This window comes from Aotus nancymaae, unplaced genomic scaffold (assembly GCF_030222135.1).
Source record: "Aotus nancymaae isolate 86718 unplaced genomic scaffold, 86718_ANA_hifiasm-v0.15.2.pri h1tg000014l, whole genome shotgun sequence".
Taxonomy (NCBI): domain Eukaryota; kingdom Metazoa; phylum Chordata; class Mammalia; order Primates; family Aotidae; genus Aotus; species Aotus nancymaae.
In genome coordinates this window covers 112,116,294-112,139,434 of record NW_026988425.1, presented here as the reverse complement: position 1 = coordinate 112,139,434, position 23,141 = coordinate 112,116,294, and the positions used below count along the sequence as shown (strand labels likewise).

Genomic DNA, 23,141 nt, shown 5'->3' with positions numbered 1-23,141 from the left:
GCTGGCCACGTTCAGTCTCTGCTGCAGGCTGTGGCCCTGTTTCCTTGAGCAGACTCGGGTAGCCCTAGGGATGCTCCCTGTGGACCAGGCTCTGTGAGGTGGGCCCTCCACAGCAGATTGCTGGGCCTCTGCTCAGGCTCAGAAAGGACATGGGAGGCAGCCTTCAAGGTCAAGTCAGTGAACTCTCTAGCTCCAGCCCTGACAGGCATCTGAGGGCAGAGGGAAGCTGGAAGCAGGGCTGCAGGAGGCCACAGGAGTTCTGGGGCCCACCCCCTGCAGCAGGTGCCTTAGTCTACAGGGGGCTGGTCTGTAGCAGGACAACATCCTGACTTAAAGGACAAATTCATTCTAAATACCTGGGCAGAACCATAGAACCTTCTAGAAACAGCTTCCTCTTGAGATTCTGAATGGAAAGGGAATGAGATACTCAGAGAAAGTGTGAGGGAAGCCAACTCACGTGGACAGGATGCCCATGGCCTGCTGGGTGGCCAGAGTCCTTTTGTCCTGTGGTCCGTATAAGAAAGTCTGGATCTGGAGACACTGTAGAACACCAAGCAGCAATCATGAGGCTACAGAAATGTCGCTGAGAGCAGGAAGATACAGTCTCCCTTGAATGAGAGAAAGATCACTTCATTCTTAGACCCTGCTCTGATGGAATTAGCATGTTCTCCTAGTGACGGTCTGACCTTTGATTTGGATGTTCTGAGTGTTCTAGGCAAAAACATACAGTTTTAGCACTATTTCATAAAACTCTGTGACTATCCGTATGCAAAAAATATATTTAAAAGTCGTATTTTAAAAAATAAAGGTAAGAACCTTCGTACTGACCAGTGGATGGGCTCCAGTTTCTATTTTTAAATGGTCCTTGCTATAGCCTGGAAAAGATTTTTTTTAAATGCTTTTGTTTTTTGTAAACACATACTCTACTTTTATTAATATATGGGCTTTCTATACTTTTTACTGTATAGAAATGTCTTAGTTATTAGGAGTCAAATATTCAGCTTATGGATTATCCAGAGCTGGCTTTGGCTTCATTTTTCCTTTCTGCTTACTTGAAGTCTTGCCATTCGATTGCTTGTACTAGGCTAGGGCAAACTCAGGGAGAGGAGAAAGATTAAAGTTGTGCCAAAAATGGCCAAAATAGTTTTGAGAAAGAATGAGGTAGAGGAACTTGCTTTACTGGATGCCAAGACCCCTTTTTTAAAAAAACTAAAGTAATTAAGACAGCACGTTTTTCACCCAGAGAGCAGTGGGACACAGCAGACAGCCCAAGCCTTGACAGATGACAGAACCGGCCTTGCAGGATTGGTCAGGAAGAGCTGGGCAGGTCAATAAATGGTGCTGGGACTGCTGGTTTTCCAAATGGAAGAAAGTGAATTGCTACCCCAAACCAAACACAAAAATTAAGCCCAGAAAGATTTAAAGGACTAAATGTGAAATAGAAAACTTGGAGCTTTTAGATGAAAATACTGGAACATTATCTTTTTTTTTTTTTTTTTTTTTTTGAGACAGAGTCTCACTCTGTTGCCCAGGCTGGTGTGCAGTGGCATCATCTTGACTCACTGCAACCTCCGTCTCCTGGGTTCAAGAGATTTTCCTGCCTCAGCCTCCCCAGTAGCTGGGATTACAGGTGCCTGCCACCATGCCCAGCTAATTTTTGTATTTTTAGTAGAGATGAGGTTTCACCATGTTAACCAGGCTGGTCTCGAACTCCTGACTGCAGGTAGTCCACCTGCCTTGGCTTCCCAAAGTGCTGGGATTACAGGAGTGAGCCACCATGCATGACTGGAGAGTATCTTTATGATCCTGAGGTAGAGAAGTATTTCTTAGACAAGATCTGGACAAAGCAAAAGTGAAAGACTAAGAAAATGTAACTATATGAAAACCTAGGCTGGGAGCAGTGGCTCACACCTGTAATTCCAGCACTTTGGGAGACCGAGGTAGGTGGATCATGAGGTCAGGAGATTGAGACCATCTTGGCTTAACATGGTGAAAACCCATCTCTACTAAAAATACAAAAACAAAAAACAAAAACCTAAAATGTCTGTGCACCAAAATTCACCATAAGCAAAGTAGAAAGACAAACCATGCTGAGGAAAACTACTTGCAGTGCACAGAAATGAGAAAGGTTTAACGTTCAGAATATATAAAGAATTCCTATAAGGTAATGAGAAATACCAAACCAAACCAAAACCGCTCAATAGAATAATAGTCAAAAGATATAAACAGATTATTCAAAGAGCTGAAATATGATAAACATGCTTGATCTCATTAATAACCATAAATACAAACTAAAACTTCAGTGAGGTGGGTACCACTTCACCCATCAAACTGCAAAAACTACCAAGCTTTGTTAAAATACAAATCCACAAGAATTCTTTTATGTACTGATAGTGGGTATTCAAACTGGTATAGCCCCTTTGTGAAAAATTTAGTAATGAATATGTAAACTGTGATATATATATATCATATATATATGATATATAAATGTTTGATATATGTATGTGTGTTTATAACCACATAGATGAATCTCATGATTACAAAGTCAAGGGGAAAAAGAAAACTGCAGATGAATGCATATAATATAATTTATATAAAGTTTTAAAACATGCAAAACAAAACCATAGTAAAATAAGAGCATGGGAATGATATCAAATTCAGAAAAGTAGCTATCTGGGGATTGGCAGGTATCTAAGGACTTCAACTGGATGGGTCATGTTTTATTTCTTATACTGAATAGTGAGTTCCAAGGTCTTTGTTATGTTATCCATACTTTTCTGCATAGCTGAAATATTTCATAATACATTTTTAAAAGATTGAATGAATTGTTCTACATGGTAATAACTTGAGTAAAAAAAAGTGTGAGGGTTTGGGGACTTACTACTGAAGGCTGTTTATTCATTCTGATCTGCCAACCATTTTTAGGTCTTCAAGAAAATTAAAATACAGGCAGCCAAATGCCTTTGTCTTTACAAGCTGTGGAAAATATAAAAACTGTCTGCATGTTTCAGGCCAAGGAATTCAGAATGTGATTTTCAAACTGAGAATGTGGTTGTCCTTTGAAAAAAGGAACTGTCAGATGAGAATATGACAGGATTTTTAAAATAACAAAATATTCACTATTTCTTAGTCATTTGACTAAGAAATACACAGTATCAAGAAGTAGTAAACTCTATTCTTTTATTCAATGCATAATTCAAATTCTACAAAGGTAAGGATCCCTATCCCTGTCAGCAAGTCCTTGACTTTCTAAATCTGCACAGGGGCCTTGGCCTGGCCTAAGCAATGGGCTGAACTGCTCATTCCATGGGGTTGAGCCAGCGTTGCTTTAATGCTTTAGGTTGCTGTGACCCTAGAAATTTATGAACTTTGACAAAGCTCTGTTGCTTTGAAGGGAGGGGACAGGGACACGTTTTTGACACCCATGGTACCTGATGAAAACCCTTCCAGCACCCTGCTTGGGTTACAGCTATTGGAAGCCTGGGCACACTGGGCCTGGCAGAGGAGGAGGTGCTCAGAAAGGGCCAGAGAGCAAGAGAGGCAAGATGCTTCCCCCCACTACCGCCCATCACTGAGAGGCCTCTCTCTCCAGGGTTAACACTTCTTACCAGAATAGACTTCATTTTGCCCAGAAATAACTTCACTCGGTGTAAAAGATCAGGGCTAGTTTTAAAGCCACCCAGACTTCCCTGTGTTTATATGAGTGCCTCCGATGCAGCACATTTTGAGAGGTGATGTTGTCACTGCTTGTCGTTAATTCATTCACTGTGGCATTAGAGTTTTACTGACACTGTAACAGTTGTGTTGAGACCGAGGTCTCAGTTCACTCTGCCTTAAGAAACTACCTTCAAAATCTAATACTCGGGAGGAATTTCCATCCTACCCCTTTGGTGATTGAAGTTGCCTCTCCTTGGCCCCTCATTCTCTAGGGAAATAAATATCCCATTGGCTGCATATTCTCAAATCTCCAGGAAGAATCAGAAGGCAATTGGCAGTGCTTATGCAAATTCTCAGTGGGTCTACTAACCACGCCCACTTGTTATAAACCTGTGTACTGATCATTTTCACTGGGAGCATTTTCACTACTATGTTAGAAGAGAGAGTGGAGTTAGGAGGGAAGATTGTGGTTGGGTCAAGAGATCCTTTTCAGTAATCAAGCCCTGGAGAGGGGAGCCCCATCCCTACCCTACCCCTAGACCTTGGTCAAAACTCTTCTCTTCCCAGTATTAATAGATTTTTCCTCCTAAGGTTACTTATCCTTACAAGAAGGATATTTGCCCAAAATTCCAGGTGAAGTGAAAAGAGATGCAAAGCGGTGTCAACTAGGAGCCAGAAACAGATCCTCAGCCCCTCACTAATCTCTTGTGTGATTACAGTGCAAGAGCAGGCACCAAGGCTGGAAAAAATGGTCATCCATTTACTGAACTACTCTTCAAAAGATAGCTTTTTACAATAGCAAAATAACCCATTATGGACTTCTACTTGAAAATTTTTTATAAAGCTATATATTTATCTAAGAAACATAAATTGAAATTTTCAATGTTCTGCTGCTGTTATCTAAATTTACTTAAGCATTTTTGTGTGAAGTAGGTGTGTTGATTCTTTTGTTAAAAACATAGGCATTGACAGAGAGGAAGTCAATAAATGCTAATTGAACCTACTAGAGCCAGGCATTGTAAACATCTAGCTGAGCTAAGTAAAGAAGTTGCCAAACCTTGACAGAAGAACATTCTCCACCATAAATAAAGGTATTCCGTGCTCCCGTGCTCCCCAGATTCTTCTGAGAGGCAGATATGTTCCTCCTTGAAATCGACCACTAAGGGGTGTTTCTCATTTTCTTTAAAGTGAACAATAAACAACTCCTGAGTGTCCAGATGAATTTTAGTAGCCATTACATTGCTGTTATTCTCTTTGATTTTATATGCAGGGTTGTGAGAAGTCACTTGTGTTTGTATTATTCCTTAAATATCAAACAGGGAGCTTTTCTTTCCCTTGCAGGAAAACAAAAGGGAATGTCTGCTTTTATGCCAGCCTGCAGGCTGTCCCCAAATGGGGCCATGTCTGTCTTGCACAGACCCTGGCACACAAGCAGATGTAATAGCTGCTCAGTGAGTGAATGATCAACTAGGACAAACACATAAGCTGGGAAATTCTTATATGGGGCCTTTAGACTCCTGAAGACACAGTTGGACCCTAGGGCTCCAGTGACTCATCAATTACTAAAACCTCTGCTAGGGAAGTTCCATTGTGGGAGTGGTGTTAAAAACTCGAAATTACAGTCCAGGCTTCAACAGGAGAAAGACTGCTTCTCACTATTTGCTGCTTTCTCCTAGGAATCATTTGGAAAGAGACAATCTTAAGCGTTTGATACAAACTTTCAGAATATTTTTGACATTGACTTTGGGGTTTGAAAGCTAGGATTCTAAGGAGCCCGGGAGCCAAGAAAGCTGATAGGTGCCATCAGTTAGCCATCTTCCTAGCTGTGGGTGCCTTTGAGCTAACACCCTTCCCACTGTGGACACAGGGGTGGCTCAGTGGCAGCTATGGCATCAGGGTTACATGACTCAGTATACTCTCATTTAAAGACCCACAGTAATTGAATACCCAAACTCAGGAAGAGTATTTTCTGCTTTGGGGGTATCTGTGAAAACGTGCAGTTGTCACTCAGGGCCATTTTCATAGCAGCATCCCGCAGAAGTAGATTGCTGGTGTCTCCCTTCCTCCCTTAACCTCCTGCCTGAGGTCCCGGAATTGCATCATAACTTCTATTGAGGAATTTCAGATGATGAAGGTACCGATGGAACAAAACCTATTTATTAATAGAGACAGTGCAGCAAGGACTGCAACTAAAGGGTCATTGAAGTTACAAGACTACATGACTTTGTAACAGAAAACTGAGAGAGGGATACTCTTCATTCCTGGTAAGCTTCCAAGCCAGGCTGGTCACGCTATTACTTGTATTTTGTACTTACACGAAATGAAAAACAAAGCTAAAGAAAGGTAAATTAAAAAAAAAAAATGCTCAACGCTGAGGATCTGAAATCACTACTCCCCTTTACACACATTATCCAATGCCAGATTATATCCACAGGGGAGAAATTACTCAGAAACTCGAAAATTGTGCTTCTGTTTTCACATCAATTCTCAAGGCTGATACTAAGAGAAAAGATGACTTCAGAAGCCTTACTACTTAGAAGCGTGAAATGTGATAAATCTTTAAAGAAATACAAGTATGTTTTCATTTACCAACCATTACAAGGCCGGCAGAAATGACTAACTTGGGGGAATTGAAGAAATAAACCAAAACGTAATTCAACAGACAGCCTTCCCCTATAGAAGCACAGTCAGGGTAGTGGGTGGTTTTTCTGAGCCACCCAGAAACCAGCCTCGTCCCGGCTGGACCTGTGTCTTTGTCGACATTCACCACTTCCTGCAGCAGGTGTCTGCTGAACACCTGCAACACGCCAACCCTGTGGCTACTTTGGGGATGGAGCGGAGAATGGGCAGAAGTGGACCTTGCTCTCAGGGGGATTCCAGTGGAGTCGGGAGACAGAAATTTAAAAAATACATAAATAAACATTCATAATAACTTGTGATAAGAGCTTCAAAAGAAAAAAAAAAAAGACGGGGCTATGAATGAATACCAGGGGGCTGTTGGTGGTGGTTAATTGAGGGTACCTGGGCCAGCAGAGGCCTCTGTGAGGAGGTGACACTGACTGGAGTGAGACCTGAAGACTGGGAAGTCAGCAGGTGAAGAACAAACAAGGCAGGATGGGGACAGAGGGAGGTGGTGGGGACGGAGGGGGGTGGTGGGGACGGAGGGGGGTGGTGGGGACGGAGGGGGGTGGTGGGGACGGAGGGGGGTGGTGGGGACGGGGGCGGGGGGTGGGGATGGGGGCGGGGGGTGGGGATGGAGGGGGGTGGTGGGGACGGAGGGGGGTGGTGGGGATGGAGGGGGTGGTGGGGGTAGGCTCACAGGGAGAAGGAATTCTGAGTGTTTGAGGGAATGCACCTCTGCATCCTCTTTCTGTCTCTCTCTGTCTCTGCCTGTCTCTCTTTCTGTCTCTGTCTCTCTCACACACACAGCCCTGCAGCTCCCTTACTTGGAGGGCCACTGATCCTAAGACCTGAGGACTGAGACACCAGTGGGTGGGTAGGGAGCCTCCCATGAAAGAAACACAGGAAAGGTAGGAAGGGGGATCCTGAGGTTTGCAGGGAAATAGGAGATGGAGGAGAAAGGGGGTGAGGTCCAGGCACTGCCACCTGCACAGCTCCTCAGCGCAGACCCTTTCAGAAAGCTCTCCCTGACTATCTCCTGGGTGCCAGCCCTAGGGGCGTGAATGTCATCCTTGCTGTCTCCCTCACTCCTCACCTCCAGGTTGCCAAGTCCTGTGGGTTCTATGTCCTTATCGACATCCCTCAACTCCCCCATGACTTTGCTCCATCCCTTGGAGCAAGCTACCATCATCCTTCTCCACGACAACTGCAATACAAATATTTAGAAAATAAATGCATCGGCAGGACTTGCTATCCAGAGAAATCCTGCTGTGTATCCACAGAAAAATTATGGTTTCTTTTTCAACTGGAGAGCCGGCTTTTTGTATAAAGCCTGGATTTTCCTATTTCTGAGCCAGCCAAGGGAAGGGATGCAGACTCTTAAAGCTGGGCCTTCTGAGCTGCCTTCTCTTGGCAAATTTCCCTATTAAATGGAGCTCAGTGATCTGGCGCAGCCCTTCCTGAGTTTGTGCCATCCACACCAGCCATTCCTGACCATTGCTTTTTCAACTTGTTTAAGGATACACTAGATTTATGTAATAGGAGCTTTTGCCTTTCCCTCCATCCCTGGCCATGCACCCATAAACTTGCTGTTTCCAGCAAAGCTCTGAAAAACTGCTAGCGAGCCTCAGGCCAGTATGGTCTGTCCAGACCCACAGTTCTGCACCCCTCCAGACTTTGTGGATAGCTGATGACCTTCTGAGGTACTGTGTACTCACCAAGCCACGGTCAGAGTTCTGATGTTTGAGGAGCTTTTCCATAGCAAATGTAGCCTTGTCAGTGGGCAGCCTGGGTACATGACCCATCCGTGTTTTCCAAGAGATAGCAAACATGGAGGGGCACTGTGCCTGGGTGCCATAGCTGGGGGGTCCAAGCTCAGCAAGGTGCCTTTTCCCCACAGCTGATGATGCCAGGGAGGCCTGTAGCCAGGAGAACTAGAATTCTCATTCCCACCCAGCCCATAGTGGGCAAACGAGGCTCCACATTCATTCTTGTTGAGATGGAGTCTTGCTCTGTCTCCCAGGCTGGAGTGCAGCAGTACAGTCATGGCTCACTGCAACCTCCGCCTCCCAGGTTCAAGCAGTTCTCCTGCCTCAGCCTCCTGAGTAGCTGGGATTACAGGTATGCCACCACCATATCTGGCCAATTTTTGTATTTTTAGTAGAGATGGGGTTTCACCATATTGGCCAGGCTGGTCTTGAACTTCTGACAGGTGATCCACCCACCTCGACCTCCCAAAACGTTGGGATTATAGGCATGAACCACCGTGCCCAGCCTTAACCAAGAGAGGTTAAGAATGAATGATCTTGACCCCTTTAACAATTGGCTCTCATTCTCAGATAAACTGATTTACAAACATCTTCAAGTCGGGAGTGCTTGAAGAGTCTTTAAGCACATTTCTCAACCCAAGAACAAGACTTTTTATATGCAATTAATGTCATTATGACCTTCTCTTAGAAAAAAGTGGGCTGTTGCAGTCCAACAATGGGTTAGTCAAAGATGATTAGAAAAATCAGGATCGAGGACAAATAAGGCTCTACACATGAAAACAATGTGGAGTGGCAGGGTGGCTCTTTGGGAACTTCAAATTTGGCTCTGGATTTCCTGGTATATCCAGGACAACAAGGAAAACACCAAATATGCCAGGAAATCCAGAGCAATAAGGAAAACACCAAATATGCTAAAGGGAAAGTAAAACAAAGTGGGCCACTGATGGAATTATAGGGCATGAATTCTACATAAAGCGTGGCCTTCCCTAAGAAGGCTGTGTGTATTGGCCTGCTTGGAAGAATGGCCGAAACACAGCAGGGAATTGATGGCCTGTTCTCTAGTCTTGACCTATGACTACATAAGACCTTCCTAGGCTGGGCGTGGTAGCTCATGCCTGTAATCCTAGCACTTTGGGAGGCCGAGGTGGGCGGATCAGAAGGTCAGGAGTTCGAGACCAGCCTGGCCAGCATGGTAAAACCCTGTCTCTACTGAAAATACAAAAATTAGTCAGGTGTGGTGGTACATGGCTGTAGTCCCAGCTACTCAGGAGGCTGAGGCAGGAGAATCACTTGAACCTGGGAGGCGGAGGTCGCAGTGAGCTGAGATTGTGCCACTGTTCTCTAGCCTGGGCAATAGAGTGAGACTCTGTCTCAAAAAATAAAAAAAAGACTTTCCTAGTGTTGGCTTTCTTGCCTATAACCTCTGAATAAAAACCATGTTCTAACTCCTTTCTTAAAAAGACTCATTTTAGTGGGCTTTGATTTTTTTGAAGAAATGGGCCACATAAAATTATATTATTCTTTTATGAAAATGTTTAATGCCCACAGCTAAAATAGTGAGGCAGTGGATTGAACCCTGCTGAAGATAGTGCCTAATATAGAGGCCAGATGGAGACTGGACCCAAATCCAACCTGACACTGTCCTTGGGCTCTGCATACTCCTGAGATGCTCCTATCTATGAAGCAGCCTTCAGGAATCCTTTCTGCAGCCTTTCACCTGATGAAAATATTGGTGATGATGTCCATCCTAGAATATAACCAGGTTTCCATTTGGCACAAGTAGGTGCACTTTGCTGTGGAAATTTCCATCGGGAGCCAAAAGAATTCTGCAATTTTCCCCTGCAGGCAGATGCCTTTAAAAGGCAGATCAATAATATGGTTTCCTTTTTGGTGATTTAATCCCGCTGTGTGCCTTGTTTCCTGGGCCTTCCTGTTTTTTGTTTTTCATGCCTGTGGGTCCATGCCTGGACCATTCAGCACAGGAGGGTACATCTGGAAAAGCCACTGTTCAGTGAGTTCCTGCTACTGAGTTGAAAACTTGGGGGATGCAGCTGTTTTTGTGACACAAACAAGAGAAACACTCGGCGGGCAGTGTTTAGCTTTAGGAACTGCTGGCTTCACAGAGTCCAGTGCTAAATATGGCATTTGAGAAACTCTAGTCAGCAGCAGATGTGAAAAGCATGTTTCAAGTCACTGTTTGTGCCCTGGTGTTCACAGAGCAGCCAGCCTGTTCTCAGATAGGTACATGTGGAAAAGTGGAGATCAGAACTGCATGCACCACAGTACACAACCTTCACAAATACAAATGCCCATTATGTCTCTCAGAGTCCAGCAGTCAGGTATCTTTAAGATGCCAGGGCGATTGTTTTCAGGACTGATGGTCAACAAGGCCAAACCAAAGGAAAAAGGGGTCACCAACTTCTACCACAGGCTTTAGGGTGCTGCACCCTTACAGTTTCTTGAAGCCGGGCTGACTTTTAGCCTCTCAGGTGGCAGTGTGGCCCAGAGCAGTGATTCTGTTTCTGCCTAGGAAACTGGCCAACATGCAGAACCCTGGGCACCTGGCCCTGCCCCAGAGACTCCGATTCAGAAGGTGACCCTGATGCAGGGGCTAAAGACCCATGCTTGGTGAGCCACTGGCACAGAGGAAAGAGTCGGGCCTTATATAGGAGTAACCTGCCCACAGACCATTGGCTTAATTCTGGGAGCCTCAAGCCCCTTCTCTGTTGAACAGAGCTATGCAGGTCTGACCTGCAGGGTTGCTGTGAAGATGAGGAATGATGTATGAGCCGCCCCTGGCAGCAAGCCTAGCCCTGAGTGTGCGGTAGGGCACATGGTACCAGTTGAGCCTCACTGGGAGCCAGCGGTGACAGTGTGAAGGTCTGTGTGACCCTGCTCAGCCCTGCTCAACTTTCTGTGTACCTCTGTTATCATCTGCCGCCCTCCATTCTGAAGTCCTTCCCCTGCCCAGGGTACAGTGGCTGGGCTGAACCCTAGGAAGAGTTTTTCCAGATGTCATCTACCCTCTTCAGAAGAGATGTGAGGAGGGGGAAGGAAAGCAGAGATTCCCAGTGGCAGGCGGTGCCTTGGCCCTGCGTTTTCCTCCCTCCTGCAGAGGTGCTGATGGTGGGAAAAGCTTCCAAGCAGCCTGTATGCCTGCACAGAGGCAGTCTCTGGTGCTCATTAGAGCAGCGTCACTCAGTTCATCTCATTTGATCCCTAAAACTGTGGGATGGAAGGAGGTCAAAGAAAACAGTCCTCATCTCCATTCTTGGTTCACTCCATTCCATCCTCAACACTATCCTTATAGTAATTAAAAAGAAAAAACAAATCCAAAGGAAAACTCTAAACCTGCTGTGCCCTGCTTAGAATCCCCTCCAACCTCCCAGCTGCTTGCAGCAAGGCTCAGAAAATTTTTATGCAAAGGGCCATATGGTAAATATTGTAGGCCTAATGGTCCAAGAGAAAAAGTTGAAGCTACTAGGTAGGTACAGCACTTATATAACAAGAGAGAAGACAAATTTCCACAAATTTCTTTTGATGAAATTTGAAATATAATAATGAGCACAGACTTGTTTTGGCAATATAGTTCTCTACAGTTCTACTAATGAGTAAAACAGATTAATTTTCACTTGCTTGAAGTTCAAAGACAGTGTTCCCTACCATCAAATGAGTTGCAAATAATCATGTGTAAAAAATGTCTAACTTGAGAGCCACACAAAAACAGGTGGAGGGCTACATTTGCCCTGTGGGCCATAGTTTGGGACCCTGACTTAAAGGATCAAGTTTCAGCCCCTTCACGTGGCCAACCTGGCCTCAGGGATTTGCCCTGCGCCTCCCCACCAGCAACCCTACAGCCAGCCAGCTTCAACTGCTTTTTGTCCCTTACATGTATTTTGCTCTCCTGCCTCTGAGCATCCTTCTTCTATCCCACTTCCCAGCCTGGGAATTCCTGTTTCTCTTAGCCTATACTGTCTTTTTCAAGACTACTTATCTGGACACTTTCCCTAAATCTCTTCCCTCCCATAGATCCCAGTATGGACCTGTAGAAGGGAATTGAGCAGGTAATATACTCGGGAGGTTACAGTCTGTAACTCCATGATTGGTCTGGGACATTCTTAAGGGAAGGTATCACTTCATTCCTATTGTACTCATTGCACATGTGCCCAAAACAGGGAGGGACGCTGGCAACCCTGTCCCAGGTCTTCTGACTATAGGATAGTGTTTCCTGTGTCACCTCCATCCAGCCCAGGCCATCCAGTTACCTTGGAAGCACCATGTTTTTATAGCTTACCACTCAACTGGCCTTGGCTGACTGAGCCAGGGGTGGGCACTGGATTCTAGCCAGGCCTGTCAGTCTTTCCCTGAGGTCTTTCAAGCTGAGACAAGAAAAGACACAGGGACACAAAGTAAAACTCTGGAGTGTTGGCAGCCTTGATCTTTACCTTGAGGGAAGACATTGCCATGAAAGAGGAGGAGGATGGTATGCAGAGAGGAGCAAGAAGTTCCTGGACAAAGAGAGCCCTCCTGGCATGAGAGTCTGGCTGAGGCTCAGCTGCACCATGCCGGCTAATCACAAGCCTTTATTTGGAAACCACAAGACAACAGATGCCCCTTTATACCTGAGCTAGTTTCAGTGGCAACCCAAAGACTCCTGCTGTCCTGGTCTTGGCATTCTCCCCACTGTGCCATTCGCTTCCAAACATTTTTAAAGCCCAGGAACCCCCTGTTCAAAACAAGTCTTAACTGGAAGTCCAGATGACCGTATAGTATATTCTGTGTGATACAGGTCACCTGGCCAACACGGCAAAACCCTGTCTCTACTAAATATACAAAAAATCTTCACTCCAACAACTCTGAGCCATGTGATCAAGGCCAAGGCATGTCTCTCCTAGCCTCAGTTTCCCTCTTTATAAAATACAGAGTAGAGGTATCCAAGTGATACAGTTTGTATATTTGTCCCCACCCAAATCTCATGTTGACTTATAATCCCCAATATTGGAGGTGGGGCCTGGTGGGAGGTGATTGGATCCTGTGGGTGGGATTTCTCACGAATGTTTTAGCACTATGCTCTTCGTGCTATCCTCGTGACAGTGAGTGAGTTCTCATGAGATCTGGTTGTTTAAAAGTATGTGGCATTGCTCCACTCTCTCTCTCTTCCTCCTGCTTTCCCCATGCAACGTGCCTTCTCCTACTTTGCCTTCCGCCATAACTAAAAGCTCTCTGAGGCCTTCCCAGAAGCTGAGCAGATGCCAGCATCATGCTTGTACAGCCTGCAGAACCGTAATCCAATTCAACTTCTTTATAAATTACTCAGTCTCAGATATTTCTTTTCTTTTCTTTCCTTTTCTTTTTTTTTGAGACAGAGTCTTTCTTGCTCTGTCCCCCAGGCTGGATTGCAGTGGTATGATCTTGGTTCACTGCAAACTCCGCCTCGAGAGTTCAAGTGATTCTCCTGTCTCAGCCTCCTGTACAGCTGGGATTACAGGTGTGTGACATCATGCTCAGCTAATTTTTATATTTTCAGTAGAGATGGGTTTTTGCCATGTTGGCCAGGCTGGTCTCCAACTCCTGACCTCAGGTGATCCACCCAGCTTGGACTCCCAAAGTTCTGGGATTACAGGCATGAGCCACCACACCTGGCCTCAGGTATTTCTTTATAGCAATGCAAGAATGGCCTAATATACCAACTCTTAGGGTTACTGTAGGGTTTAAATGAATTAATATACAGGAATCACTTAACCTGGTGCCAGTGGTGTAACAACCACTCAAAAAACACTGGCTCTTTTTTCCAGGGTCTTACTTTGTCACTCAGGCTGGAGTGTAGTGGCATTACCTCAGCTCTCTACAAACTCCACCTCCTAGGTTCAAGTGATTCTCCCACTTCAGCCTCCTGAGTATCTGGGATTACAGGCCACCATGCCCAGCTAATTATTTGTATTTTTGGTAGAGACAGGGTTTTGCCGTGTTGGCCAGGCTGGTCTCGAACTCCTGGTCTCAAGTGATCTGCCTGCCTTGGCCTCCCAAGGTTCTAGGATTACAGGCATGAGCCACCGTGCCTGACCAGCATTGGCTCTTACTATAGGGAGGTGATAGATGGGGAAATGCAAGGCACCTGCTACCCTTAGCTTCCTTCTGATCTCTCCCTCATCAAATGTCTTTGGCACATGGATAACGTTTAAATTATTATTATTTTTTATTGTATTTGGGCTCTGGGGTACATGTGCACATCCTACAACCTGCAGGATTATTGCATAGGTACAGACATGCCGTGGTAGTTTGCTGTCTCCAACCCCCCTCCAAATGTTTAAATTATTAGAGATGATTGATTTAATATACCTCTTCTTGGCTAGACTGGGAACTCACAAGGACAAGGAGCATATTTGTCTTGGTCACTGTTTTCCCCCAGGTCTGGCTAGCACAGTAACTGGCCTACTGAAGGTGCCCAGTAACTATTTGCTAACTAACTGATAATAGATATGCATCATCTCATTAATAGATGCAACACATGTTACCAAATCTGGTGCCTTTTGCAGCAGAATCAGAAAAATCATAAGAAGAGGAAAAGACTTGACTTATAGGACAGCCCCTCAGAACTAAAGTTAATTCTTTTGGTTTGATCAGTTATGTTACTTAGGGTTTCCCAGGTTTTCCCCATTTTGAAACTAATTAATATAATAAAAGCCTATGATGTAACTTATGAGATACATTTAGAGCAATAATAAGAGAAAATTTCATATTCATAAACACTTAGATTAATAAAATGAAAACAAATGAGTTAAATTCCAAACTCATAAAGATAGAAAAAAAATTTCAACATAGCAAAGCAAAATAAAGCACAAGGACAGAAATAATAAAGATAAAATCAGAAATTAATGAAATAGAGAATAGGATTTATGGGATTAAAATCCTGGCTCCTTGAAAAAATTAACAAAATAGGCAAACCACAAACTAAGTCAAGGAAAAAGGGAGAAAACCCAAATATAAAATGAAGAAATTATAATGGGAAAATAACTGTCAAAAAGTAGAAAGTTTTAAAATTCATGAGACCACTTTGCAAATCTCCATGCAAATAAATCTGAAAATGTAAGTGAAATGGATAATTACCTAGAAAAACACAGTTTGCCAAAATGACCCCATTAGGGCAGAACCACTTTTGGTAAAAGAAATAGAGAAAACTGTCAAGGAATTTCCCTACAAAAGAAGCACCAGGCCTAAAGGATGCCACAGAAGAAACAAACCTCCAAAGACTACAGAGTTTCAAAGCTATACAAATTCTTTCAGTGCATAAAAAATAAGGTAAACTTCCAAATTATTTTTATGAACAAATATAACATTGATTCTTAAACAAATAATACACACAAATATTGGCACAAAAATCTTAAAAGTAAATGTTAGCATACAGAATCAACATCTGCTATGGTTTGAATGCTCCTCCCAAAAAGCATGTGTTGTGATCCAAACTGCAACACTGTTGAGAGATGGAGCCCAATGAGAGGGGGTTAGGCCATGAGGACTCTGTCCTCACGCATAGATTAATGCTGTTATCTTGGGAGTGGTTTCATTATGAAAGGCTGAGTTTGGCCTCCTTTTCTCTCTCTTCCTTTCTCTCTCTCATTTCCTTCCGCTTTCTGCCAAGGGATGATGCAGCAGGAAGGCCCCTGCCAAATGCCAGCCCCTGGATCTTGGACTTCCCAGCCTCCAGAATTATAAGAAATAAATTTATTTTCTTTATAAATTACCCAATCTCTGGTAGTATGAAATAAACTTATTTATTGTGATTTATTTAAATGCTCTAAGAAGAATCATTTGGTAATCTCCTCTAATGCTGAAAAAAGCCTTTGGTAAAAATCAACATTTAGTTTTAATTTAAAAAAATTCATGAAAATAGAAATTGATGGATACTTTCTTAACATGATGAAATATATAAACCTTAGTTCTAAAACCAGAATCTGTCAAATGAAGAATCACTAGAGACATTTACATTAAGATCAGGAACATGGCAAGGATGCCCATTATCTCTACTACTGTTTATTATTTTATTGGAGGTATAAGCCAATGAAATTAGACAAAAGAAATAAATTAGAGGCATAAGAACTGGAAAGCATAAAGTAAAACTAAGTCTATTTGCAGATGATGTAATAGAATACCAAAAAAAATCTGGGAGATTGAATTAACTCAAACAATAAAATAATTATGCAATTAGCAGGATATAAAATTTACACGGAGAAACCAACTGGGTTCATATATGCAAAAATAAATCAAAAGTTATAACAGTAGATAAATCTCCATATAGTAATAAGGAAGATCGAATAGTTAGAATTAAACTTAATAAGACATATACAAAACCTATATGAAGAACACTTTTTAATGTGCCTGAAAGATATAAAAGTAGGCATGAAGAAATGGAAAGATACCTCTTGTTCTTGGATAGGAAAACTCAATATCACAAAGTTGTAAATTCTCCTAAAATTTATTTATAAATAATGCAATAAAAATACCAGCAAACTCTTTATGGAGTCAGACGAATTGATATAAAAATTCATGTAGAAAAATAAACATGGAAGAATAGCTAGACCACCCGATATTCTAGAAAAAGAAAAGCCATAAGGGGTGTCTACTACCACATATTAAATCATTCTATAAAATCCCTGTAATTAAAACTGTGAATTACTGGCACACGAATAAACAGAAAGACTAGTGAAAGAGAACAGAAATCTAGAAATAGACTTAAGTCCATACGGAAATTTAGTATATGACGAAGGTGTTATCTGAAGTCACTGGAGCATAGATGGGCTCTCTAATGAAATGGTGCTGGTCAACTGGGTGGCCATTTGGAAAAAAGATAAGATTAGATCCATTCCTCATGTCATCCATGCAAATAAAACTCCAAATTTAAAATAAGAAAAAGAAGAATGACAATACAAGAAAATGCTAGAGAATTCCTCTATAAACTTGGTATACAGAGAGAGCACCACAAACACAAAGGACTGATAAATTATACTATGTAAAAATTTAAAAATATTTGCATAGTAAAAATAATTGATAATTCATTTAAAAAATATATATGTCTAAGAGGCTTACTATGTCTTTCACCCAAAAAGTGTTAGCTTAGATCTACCACAAAAGTGATGTCATCCTGTCTAAACAAGCCACTTACTTCTCAAGTTTCATTTAAAAGAACCACCACCATGAGGACCTTGAGAGGGAGGGAGAGCCTAGTCTCATATTAGCACTAGCTCCAGCCTTACCTTCTTCAGTTTCTTGTGGGCCCCACTGTGGTTCCCCTGTGCCAGGTCTGCTCCTCCCAGGAGCCGGTATGTCTCTGCCACCTCGGGACTGAAATTGCCAAATACTCCCACTTTGGTTTCCAGGGACTCTCTCAAGATGGAGGTTGCTCTCTATGAAAGGAATAAAAAGCTGTCTGGTTAACTAGCTCAAAGGCTGATTAGGATCAGTGCCACTTAAGAAAATTACATAACTTGTGTATTTTCACTTTTTAGAGGAATGAGTGTGGTAGTCTCATGAGCTGAGCCTATTTTCCTCTTGTATTAGTCCACTCTCACGCTGCTATGAAGAGATACCCAAGACTGGGTAATTTATAAAGCCAAGAAGTTTAATTGACTCACAGTTCCACATGGGTAGGGAGGCCTCAAAAAACCTACGATCATGGCAGAAGGCACCTCTTCCCAGGGAAGCAGGAGAGAGAAGTGCTGAGCAAAGAGGGAAAAGCTCCTTGAAAACCATCAGATCTTGTGAGAATTCACTCACTATCACAAGAATGGGATGGGGGTAACTGCCTCCATGGTTCAATCACCTCCCACAGTGTCCCCATCAAGACACATGAGGATTACAGGAACTACAATTCAAGATGAGATTTGGGTGGGGACGTAGCCAAGCCATATCACCTCTGGTTGAACAGGAGTCAGGAAACATGTGTGTGAGGAAAGGTGTAAACTATGAAAAGAGACTGCATATATTACAGGAATCCATTCCAGTTGAGTAGTAAGAACAAAAGCTGACATGAATCAGTCCATAGGTGTCAGAAATTGTGCTGAACACACACAATTGTGTGTGATCTCATTTAATATTTGCTGTCTTCTTTAGATGGGTAAAATTTTAATCCTCATTAATGAAGAGGAGGAAACAGGCACAGAGCAGTTAAAAAATTTGCTTAGAGGCAGACAGCTCATTATGGTGCTAGGATCTGAATCCAGCCAGTAATTTTCATACTTTTTAAAAAAAATCTGTCTCAGCACATCTCCCATTTTACAACAGCAGGTGGAAATCTGAAAATCTGGAGTTTTTGTTTTTGTTTTTGTTAGATGGAATCTCTCTCTGTCTCCCAGGCTGGAATGCAGTGGCACAATCTCAGCTCCCTGCAACCTCCACCTCTTGGGTTGAAGTGATTCTCCTGCCTCAGCCTCCCAAGTAGCTGGGATTACAGGTGCCTGCCACCTCACCCAGCTAATTTTTGTATTTTTAGTAAACAAGGTTTTAACATGTTGGCCAGACTGGTCTTGAACTCCTGACCTCAAGTAATCCACCTGCCTCAGCTTCCCAAAGTGCTGGGATTATAGGCATGAGCCACAGTGCCTGGCCTAATTTTCATACTTTTTAGTCCCATGCTTTTCTTTCTCTGTCCACAATGCCATTCTTACAGAAGTGAAAATATAGCATGCCTGAGTGATTTATCTATGGATAGAAAGTCCTGAACACACTCCAGGCTTTCCTAGTCTGACAGCAAATTGTTTAGGAAACTGAAAGTAAACATTCCAACATGACATGACATTTTGCTTGGGTTATCCAATTTATTTATAACATGGAATAAAAAATATGAATTGGTCAGAACACAGCATGTCCTGATGCTAGCTTCTTCCGACACCAAGATATATGGGGGAAAACCCTATTAAAGTATGTCAATCCCCCACACTTTCTCCAGAAATTCGTCTACTATCTTCTACATGAAGGCACGACACAGCTGCAGAGCATGGATGCTGAACTGAACTGCCAAATACAGCAGGGACCCTGGCGGCTTCCTCATGACACAGCCCCAAAGGTGTCCAGAAGGCGCTCCACAAACAGAAGGGCAAGGAAGGCCTTTAATCCTTTTGTTGGCAATAATACAAGTTAGGGGCTAGGGCTGGGGTAGGGGAACCACATTAAAGGTGCTGATGAGGCAGAAATCAATTTCTCAGGTGACAGAAGAATCCCTGTAGAGGCAGAGTGATTGTGTAACTCACCAGTAGGGCCCCACTGAGGTACATGAGGGACTAGAATTTAAATCTAGACTTGCCTGAGGGTAAAGGCCATCACATCTCCCAACTTCGGAGAGCGAGGACTTAAGACTGATGAGAGTGTTGTGTTTGCTAATGTTCTGGTGGGAACTGACTGTCAACTTAGAGGAGCCAGTGATGGGAAGAAGACCCGCAGAGACTCTTTCCCAAATGACACTTTGGATGCTGTCTACAGCCTGACTGGGGAAGGGGTAGAGGTGCAGGAAGTTAATGGCATGGGTTTCTAGGAAACTGAGACGGCGTCAACCTCTGATAGGAAAAGCTTAATGGAGAGGAGTGAAGAGTAAAGAGGACTTAGGTAGGCTGATAAGAGGGTGTGGGCACCTGGGAGTGCAGGAGAAGCACACGGCTTTGAGGGCCAGTGAGTGACCAGGTTGAGAAAGTCAGAGAAGATTCTTGAGCAAGAGAGTGGCACAACTAGAAGACAAACCCTTAAGAGTAGCTTAACCTGTGACAGAGTGACTTTCACTTACATTTTACCTTAAAAGCATTTCCTCCCCAAAGATGATGTTCCACAGTGCCCATGTGAAGGCTATGGGCACATCTGGGATGGCCTAAGCGCAGCCCAATTCTTGGCTCTGGGACTGTCCTTGCGCTCTACTCTTGTTGGCCAACACCTGCTAGAACCCACAGTGAGAGGTTTGCAACAAAATGGTGAGAACAGCATGAGGCTGCCATGTTTGGCTGGGCAGGTGGTGCCACACTCAAGGGTGCCTGGCAGGAGCATGGGGAGGGCTGAAATCTAGCCTATGGTCCCCTCCAACATGGGCAGTATCTACCTGAGGAAGGGACAGCTTTTTCTATTCTCATAAGGGCACGGGATGGGCTGGCAGTGGCCCTAGAATGAAAAGAGCCAGTTTGTTAAAATCTTCCAGGGCAGCTTAGGACAGTGAGGTGCATCTTTTGATCAACACTGATCTGAGTGACTTGGGCAAAGGCAGTGAGGCATAGCATCGTGACACTGAGCATCGGCTGACTCAGCAAGACGCTATGGTGAGAAGCCAGACAGTACAGGAGAACTGATGCACGGCCCATGGGAATCAGAACGGTCAGCTGGCCTGTGATGAAACATGTATCCACCTGTCTGCTCATCACCCCTCACACAGGCAAGGGAGTCTCTGCTCTCACAGGTTCAGTCTAGTTGCAAGACAGATGCTAAATATCCACATGAATATATACTTACCCATATTTGATGACATAAAATGGATTCTGTAAGGTAAAATAATGGGGAGTATCTAATGAAGACTGGGGAGAGGAATCAGAGAAACTGGTAAGAAATAAAGGATAGGTTGGCATTGGCCTAGAGATGAATGAGGAAGAGACTTCCAGAAGGAGGAAACAGAAGGTGGCACTTCCCAGAAGTGGGAATTGAAAAGGCCAGTGTGGCAGGAACATGGATCAGGGAGAGGGGGCAAAAATGAGCCTGGAAATGTTAGTGGAGTCTAGGTCATGGATGGTACTGTGGGCCATGTCAGGATTATCCTGCGGGCATTGGGGAGCCAGTGGACTATTTTACAAATGAGTGTTCACTGGTCAGATCTGTTTTTTGGAAACATCAGCACGGCTTCCTTATTATGAGTGGATTAGAAGGCAAGCATGGAAAAAGCAACTGCGAGACAGGAACTTGTTAGAGTGGTCCAGACAAGAGATGATGAGTGGCGGGACTAAAGATGGAAAACAATGGATGCAGCCAAGACATATTTTGGAGGAAAAAATGACTGAGGAACTGGATGGGGTGGGGCATGAGGGAGCAGACTTACCCGTTCTTCTGACCTGAGCTCTCTCCATAAGACTTCTAGAGATGTGAGGGGGCACAGGGAGGGAATCTGAGGCCCCTGGAAGGCCCTTCTCCCTCCCTGAGGTTGGGTGACCCAGAAGAATCCTGAAACTCCCATTTGTCATGGTGATTGCAGCCCTACTTTGGCCTGAGAAACATGGGTACATCTATATAAAAGCCTGTGCTCTGTAACTGAGAGAAGGTGGAGCAGAGGGGGGATTAAGGATAAGGAAAGAGTTGTGGTGGGGGAAGAGGTCAACAGATAGCAAGGGAAATAAAAAGTTTTTCATTTCTGAGATTTGCTATGATAGGATAGAGTTGGAAAAAAACCACAGTCTGCCCTCCATATCCATAGATAAAAAATATATGGGGAAAAAACCAATAAAAATAAAAATACAACAATTAAAACAATACAAATAATAAATATAGTGTAACAATTATTACCATAGCATTTACATTGTATTAGGCATTATAAGTAATCTAGAGATGCTATAAAGTATTCAGGAGGATGTATCTAGGTTATATGCAAATATGACACCATTTTATACAAGGGCTTCAGCATCCTTGGACTGTAGTATCTGTGGGGCTTCTGGAACCAATCCTCCACAGATACTGAGGAACAACTATATGTGTGTTTGTGCACATATATGTACTGTGTATATATGTATGTATGTGTGGCTTTCTAGGAAACTGAGATGGTATTAACCTCTGATAAGAAAAGCTTAATGGAGGCCGGGCATGGTGGCTCATGCCTGTAATCCCAGCATTTTGGGAGGCCGAGGAGGATGCATCATGAGATCAGGAGTTCAAGACCAGCCTGGTGGAGATGGTGAAACTCTATATCTACTAAAAATACAAAAAAATTAGCTGGGTATGGTGGCAGCAGCTGTAATCTCAGCTACTCAGGAGGCTGAGGCAGAGAGTTGCTTGAACCCAGGAGGTGGAGTTTGCAGTGAGCCGAGACTGCACCACTGCATTCCAGCCTGATCAAAAGAGCAAGACTCCATCTCAAAAAAAAAAAAAGAAAAGCTTAACGGAGAGGAGTGAAGAGTAAACAGGACATAGATGGGCTGAGAAGAGGGTGTGGGCATACGTACTTAAATATATACACACATACATACATACACAATACATATATATACACATATATGCACACATATATATGGTTGTTCCTCAGTATCTGTGGGTGACTGGATATATATATGTATTAATATGTATACACACACACACACACACACACACACACACACACACATAAAGCCACAGTATGTTAGGCTTTGCAAGGAATATGTTCCCAAGGGTTTAATTACCAATGAAAATAAAGTCTGATCTCGTTCTATTTTTACAAGCCATGTAAATCACACTTGTATGAATCAATACTAAAAGACTGAGCTGTAACTTCTGCACCATGTAGTTTTCCTTAGATAATGCAAATTCCATTAATTACCCAAACTGAGGAGACAGGGATCAGACATACTAACTGCCACACTATTCCAGCCACATTTGCAGGACTTCAATAAGCAGGCTTCTCAAGGTTTCTATTCCTTAGGATCTTTTGTAGGTGGGTATGACAATCGATATTCTCATAAAGTTTCCAACTTCTAAGAGCAAGAATCTCTGAAAGCTGACTGAAAGGAGCCCCTAGCCTTATTTATGTGTCCCTGTAGAGACTGGCACATGCTTTGCACACAGTAGGTGCTTAATGGATGCCTGCAGAGTGTAGGAGTAGCCCTTTGGATATTACCTGTGAATAACTAGACAATTGTGATCCAAACTCACTTACCTCTTTTTGTCCAGTCATTTGTAGAAAATGGCAAAATTCATCTTGAATTGAAAGAAATTTGGTTCTTCCAATACCTGCAGAATCCTTTAGATGAGCCATGCTCTCTTGAAAATACTGCTCGGCTACATCTGAAGAAAAGCATTTATTGTAACTTTGAAAACTGCTTACAGATTTGAAATGGAAACAGAATAAATATACTGTTAGCAGTGTTGAGCTATTTAAAAAGAGGTATTGGGACA

The 23,141-nt window shown here is 43.3% G+C and overlaps 1 protein-coding gene across 8 annotated transcripts in view; it reads right to left on the bottom strand.

The window, feature by feature from the left end:
* TTC23 (tetratricopeptide repeat domain 23) overlaps positions 1 to 23,141 on the bottom strand; it is a 106,708-nt gene that overhangs the window by 3,849 nt on the left and 79,718 nt on the right. For all 8 annotated transcript variants that reach the window (XM_012438627.3, XM_012438624.3, XM_012438628.3 and 5 more), the window contains 3 exons: positions 22,903 to 23,030; positions 17,297 to 17,446; positions 458 to 540 (listed from right to left, as the gene is read on the bottom strand). In XM_012438627.3, the coding sequence (XP_012294050.1) occupies positions 458 to 540; positions 17,297 to 17,446; positions 22,903 to 23,030 (361 nt within the window). The remainder of the gene's footprint in view (positions 1 to 457; positions 541 to 17,296; positions 17,447 to 22,902; positions 23,031 to 23,141) is intronic.